We start from the raw sequence: 5,665 nt of genomic DNA, 5'->3' as shown, positions 1-5,665 counted from the left end.
ATAAGAGATCATTTACGTCACTAGACTACAAATCTTTTTGCCCATCGGTCACTTCTTCTACTTAATTCAAATTAACTACTCCCTCTTATTATAAATATAAGACTTTTTCAACCAAATCTCGTGAATTGAGGGGGAAAAAATTGTTAACAACACTAATATTTTCAACATCCATATTCCTTTTACAAATATACGCCTGTTCAGTTTTATTGGAAAAAGTGAGATAATAGGAATTTCTTTGGTCCTATTTATAAAGCATTTCCAGCATGTTTTATACAGATCAAAGAAAACTTTGAACTTTATTAACTCTCATTTAAAATTTAATGACTTTTGAACTCTATCTCTATTTAATATACATTATACCTCATATAAATAAAGTCAACACAATAATAAATAAGAGATAAAATTGTACATCCATACAAAAAATTTCTCTTAGTACCCTATGTATATGACCAAAAAATACTTTCTCTCTCTGCTTTGTAAATAGGACCAGAGGAGTATAACCTATTTCCTTACCTATTTTCACATGAATAGGGCTATATTTGGTAATTTCTAATAAATATTGCATTGTAAGAAGAAAAATGAAAGACCGAAGGGAGTAATAAAATTAGCAGATCATATTAAAATTAACTCATCTTTTAAAAAATCGTTAATTAAATGTAAATATTATTGATCATCTTCATCATTACTTCTCTCCACCATAGTTGTTCAACAGTGTTCAATCCCACAAGCTATCACTTGTAATAATCCACCAAAAACAAAAAAGTTCAATCCGTCCTATGACTATAAGGGCCCTGCTCTGCTCATGGTCTGGTACATACTTGTGCCCATTATTTGTTGTCTTTAATATACCTTCACATGGTTCCAACGTCATGATGTTCTTTTTTTTTATTTTTCTTTGTTGGAACTTGAGAGAATCTTGAGGTATTCAGGACCGGATGAGAAAACCGTATTCCCATGAGGACATATACCTTTTTTCGGAAAAAAAAATGGAAGAGAAGGTTTTTTGGTTCATCGACTATTCATACCTTCAAATCTTCAGTGACTGGGAAGTCCATCGATTTTGACGAAAGATGGACGAAATCAAATAATGGAAACACAATATTGGAGATTTCACAAAAAGTATCATATGTTGATCTTGCTTATCGTTGTAAGTCTCGGTAAAAACCAATTTTGAATTAGCTTTTTAAAAGTAATTTTATAGAATATAAAATAAGTACTTGAGAAAGGGTTTTAAGTGCTTATGAGTGTTTCCAAACACCAAATCAATACTTGTCTTGGTTTCTTTTTTTTTTTTTTTGGGGTACTGGTTAGTATGGTTGGATTGATTTGGCGATGCCTTAGTCTTGACTGTTTATTTCTTAGCCTGGATTGAATTTGGTTAGTCTTGATGACTAGATGGCGTCCCATATTTCGTAGATTTGGGTCGGTGAATACCCTAAACGAACCCTCTCATAGCCGCTGGTGTTTTAAACCTTTAATCAACTTAACCCTGTTTCGGGACGGTTTTTTCGGTTTGGAAATATGGTTTTACCATTTATCCATAAAAGAACTTAATTGTTCCAGTTGGCTGAATGAACAAAGTTACACAAAAAATTTCAAGGGACATATCAGCCAGATAAGATAAAACATAATTGTACGAGAAGAGATGTTTTTTTTTGGGAAGGGGGAATGTGCATGGTTATTAAAAAAACAATTATTCACATGACCTGATTTTACATGATAAGCTAATAGAAAAACCCAAGTTCGTTCTATATATGCAGGTAAACCCGCCACCCTAGCGTGAGAAGATGTGTAAGAGGAACTGTGTAACAGAAATTTCCATATTTAAGGGCATGCAACCCTCTGTACAAACTCGAGAGTCGACCTCTTCTAGTCAGCAATTTAGAGAGAAAAGTTTCCTGTGAGTATCATTTACACAAGCATCGCTGTCCTAAGAATGTACATTGCCTCATGATAAGGTACTTGCAAGCTCGGTTTATTGACTACCTCTCAGCGACATTATGAACAGGATGAAGAAACAAAAAGGCTTACTTGAAAACCCACATGCAGCTTCTTTAAGACCTGACATTGTCTGTAAACCACAAGAGATGTCTTGTGAGCCACAACGACAGATCAATCAACCTTGCAACATGACTCATAATTCAGTTAAGTAAAATTTACAACTGCATGTGGATGGTTTTCTAGTATGAGATATCAATTACGGAATCATGACCTGGAAAATGTTAACTTGATTCAATGAGAAGGGGTAGAGGAACGGCAGAAGCACTTGCGGATGTGTTGACATCTGAGATTAGCAAAACAAAAGAATAAATCAGAAATAAGCAAAACATATGGGGATTCCTATAAGGAAAAATGAAAAGGAATAAAAAATGGGAACATACCTCCTGATTCATTCCGGAGCCAATCTTGAGTGCATATTAAAGCTTGTCGTACATCAGGGTTTAGTGAACTACGACTGGGATCTAGCATTCTCCCCCCAGCACTAAATGCCAATTCTGGAGCCACTGTTGACATGGGAGTCGCAAGAATGTCACGGGCCATCATTGACAAGATCGGGTATCTTGGCGTGTGAACTTTCCACCAATTCAATATGTTGAAATCAGAGTTACGAGGAAAGATTGGTTCCTCTAGATACTTGTCCAAGTCTGATGTAAGGCTCTGGCTCTGAGAAGTCTCATGAAGAAATTTGTCAAAACCTTTTAGTCTATCCCTAGTTTCATTATTTGTACTAGGTAAGCTGCTGCCTGGCAAAGCTGAGCCTTGATCAACCATCGTTGAACAGATAGAGTACGCATTGAAAAGTTCTTTGATCCCATCAGAAACTTCCTTGATACGATCCAAAGCAGTGCTGCCATAAATCTGGGAGTAGTAATATTCAACTAACTTCATTTTAAACCGGGGATCTAAAATAGCTGCTACTGCTAGAGCCAAACTGCACTTGCTCCAGTATTTATCAAATCTAGCTTTCATCTTTGAAGCGATGGAACTAAGAAAACTATCCGAACTTCTGCACCAGTCAATTAATTGGATATGTATGTCACAAATCTCAGGGAAGTAAATATTTGCAGTCGGGTTTTTGTTGCTTGAAATGATACCAGTGACTTCAACTAAAAGTTTCAAATAACCAGTGACAGAATTCGTCCATTGCCACTCTTCATCAGTAAGAGCTGATGAATAAGAGGGATCATGCTCTTGGAAGGGAGAAAATGCAGGCTTGTATTCCAGTGCATTTTCAAGCATGTGATATGTTGTGTTCCAAAGGCCAGGACAATCAAGAACTAAAGCCTTCTCAGAGTTAATTCCAGCATGCTGAGCAATCTCATTAAATTTTCCCTGTATATCTTGTGAACTTCTGATATATCTAATGCTTTCTCGGATCTTTTTTATTACTCCACGCAATGCGTCCATGGCATCATGAACAATGGAATTTAATACATGTGCTGCAGAGCGAATGTCAAGTAATTGACGAGTACTTAGAAAAGGCCTTTTCTCAGAAATTTGCTCTTTGATTCTCAAAGTGATGTCATCATCAATAGAACAGTCATCTAGCGTTATAGCAAACAGCTTACAGTCAATATCCCATTCATTAAGACATTTGATAATCACTTCTGGAAGCATGTCATCAGTATGAGAAGAATCAAGTGTGATAAAGTTCAGGATCTTCTTCTGTAATGTCCATTCCTCATCAATATAATGTGCAACTGAACACAAATATGAAGAATTTTCCATTGAAGACCACTGTTCAACAGACAAATTGATTCTTCCATGTAACTTGTTTATCAAGTCAAAAACTTTCTCTTTCTCTCTTCTGTAGATATCCATGCAGGAAATCTCTACACCACTATTGGACACAAATTCAAACATAGGTTGGAGGTTTTTCACAAAGACCTTGAACCCTATATGTTCAGCCATACCTAAGGGGTACCCATGCAATATAATCATGCGTGCAAGATCAAGTCGACTTCTCTCCTGATCAAACTTACTACTCCAGAAATTAGTGATTTCATCTTTCTTGTGTTCTTGTTCAAACTTGATGATTGCTGTTGGCTTCAGATACTCTTCTTTCCTCTGATCTTCATCAAAACTAATATTTGCGAGGCTGACGGTATTATCTTTTTTCCTTCTCTTTGCTGCAAGTAGTTGAGAAACATCGAAATTTGATCTTTTAAGACATCGCATCAAGTGATTTCTCAAATGAGTAGTACCACTGTTACTCGATCCACTAAGCTTCTTGTTACAATGCACACAAACGGCATAACAAATGTCAGCCTTCCTGACCCTTTCAAAGTGATTCCACACAACAGATGTCAGTCTCTTTGGTTTCTTAGAGCCTGAATCATTTGGTATTTCCATCACATAGGATTGCGACTGCCAAAAATCTGCTCATCATGTGGAAAATAAATTAACCTAAGAACTTGGAGTAAAATTGATAAAGCTCAATTATGAATCCAGCCAATAATACAAATAGAAAAAATCGTATTATCTCAAGAAATATAAAGCACCAAAGCATTGGAAGCAATGCAATGATATAAAACCATTGTCAGTTGTCGCCCACCCGTTAAAAATAAAAAGAGAGAGTGAAAAAGGAATGTTGAGAGGATAATAAATTTCACCAAATTGACTCAATAACACCCGTGCCTGGTCTCAACAATAAAAGCCTTCAGTACCAGGAAAATCGGGGAATGAGGGAATCTACAGAGCAGTCGGTTTGTCCCCATCACAGGAGCAATAAGTAACAGAAAACAGCCATAGCCAAATGTTCAGCAACCAACATAGAAATCTAGAAAAAAGGGCATATGCTTAAATTGGAGAAAAGACCAAACTAATATGAGGTTTATTTTGCATTGATATGGAACGCATCTCTTTCAGTAGCAAAAATTACAATCAGAAAGCAAACTGATCTAGAAGTTCTACAAACTAAGACAGACCCACGTCAAGATTTTGCAATTAGATACTTAGAACAAATTCACCCATCAAAGGATGAAATTTCCACCCATGAAGGAATCTGCAACTCCATAATCAAGCATGGGGGACACATCACTATCTAGTATACGACTAATCCATTTATCACTATGATTTTCTCAGAAAGCAATAATGTAACACAGAGTAAAAGCACGAAATGAAGGTGCTCAAGGTTACATTTTGAGGGAAAACAAAACAAAAACAGGAACTGAATGGCTTCTTACATAATACGAGCTTGTGGCGTTGGAAATTGCAGAGAGTCCGATCGGATGGTCCGGCAGAATTAGGGTTGGATTGTAAGGTATGAAAAGGAAGAAAACCCGATGCGGATAGGGGGGAATCTGGGTTAGATCCGATAGAGCTATGCGAGAACTGATTGGTGCACAAGGCTTATTGTGGGGAGGCCGGATTGCACGGGTGGGTCAACCCGGATGTAATTATGGGTTCCGGTTTGGGCGGATGGTTAGTTGGGTTGCGATAAGTAATGATGAATTGGACCCAGTAAAGTTGGGTCAAAAATATAACTGCCTCCCTCACTGACTCTTTTGTTTTGATTGCTTTCTTTCGGCTCCCATCTCATTATTATGTCTGATATATTTTTTTTGTGGAATAAATTTATTACTCTCCTCTAGTTTTAAATATAAAAAATAATTAAAAAATTGGTTTTGATTTTAAATATAAGATTTTAACTAATTTCATCTTT

At 36.5% G+C, this 5,665-nt stretch overlaps 1 protein-coding gene across 5 annotated transcripts; it reads right to left on the bottom strand.

Annotated features, from left to right (window-relative positions):
- Positions 1-1,798: 1,798 nt before the first annotated feature.
- On the bottom strand, positions 1,799-5,302 carry LOC114721988 (zinc finger BED domain-containing protein RICESLEEPER 1-like). 5 transcript variants are annotated; one of them, XM_028907895.1, is made up of 4 exons: positions 4,994-5,110; positions 2,382-4,379; positions 2,213-2,284; positions 1,799-2,121 (listed from the first exon to the last, which is right to left on the bottom strand). In XM_028907895.1, exons 1-3 carry the CDS (start codon positions 5,025-5,027, stop codon positions 2,223-2,225), a joined length of 2,094 nt encoding a protein of 697 aa, XP_028763728.1. In that variant the 5' UTR covers positions 5,028-5,110; the 3' UTR covers positions 1,799-2,121; positions 2,213-2,222. The 5 variants fall into 5 exon arrangements, with proteins under 5 accessions (XP_028763728.1, XP_028763727.1, XP_028763730.1 ...); XM_028907894.1 differs by having other exon boundaries at positions 1,799-2,071; XM_028907897.1 differs by lacking the exon at positions 4,994-5,110 and adding an exon at positions 5,187-5,302 and having other exon boundaries at positions 1,799-2,284.
- Positions 5,303-5,665: the final 363 nt, after the last annotated feature.

The sequence above is a fragment of the Neltuma alba genome, unplaced genomic scaffold (assembly GCF_004799145.2).
Source record: "Neltuma alba isolate B1F8T4 unplaced genomic scaffold, ASM479914v2 tig00012081_pilon, whole genome shotgun sequence".
NCBI lineage: Eukaryota > Viridiplantae > Streptophyta > Magnoliopsida > Fabales > Fabaceae > Neltuma > Neltuma alba.
Note: the sequence above shows the minus strand (reverse complement) of the source record. Positions and strands in the feature narration are given on the sequence as shown.

Coding starts and splice junctions, on each gene's coding strand:
- LOC114721988 (XM_028907893.1), bottom strand. CDS start 5,027: ATGCTTGATTATGGAGTTGCAGATTCCTTCATGG. Junction 4,380..4,993: donor AGTTGCAGATTCCTTCATGG/GTGGAAATTTCA, acceptor CATGATGAGCAG/ATTTTTGGCAGTCGCAATCC. Junction 2,285..2,381: donor GCTCCGGAATGAATCAGGAG/GTATGTTCCCAT, acceptor TGCTAATCTCAG/ATGTCAACACATCCGCAAGT.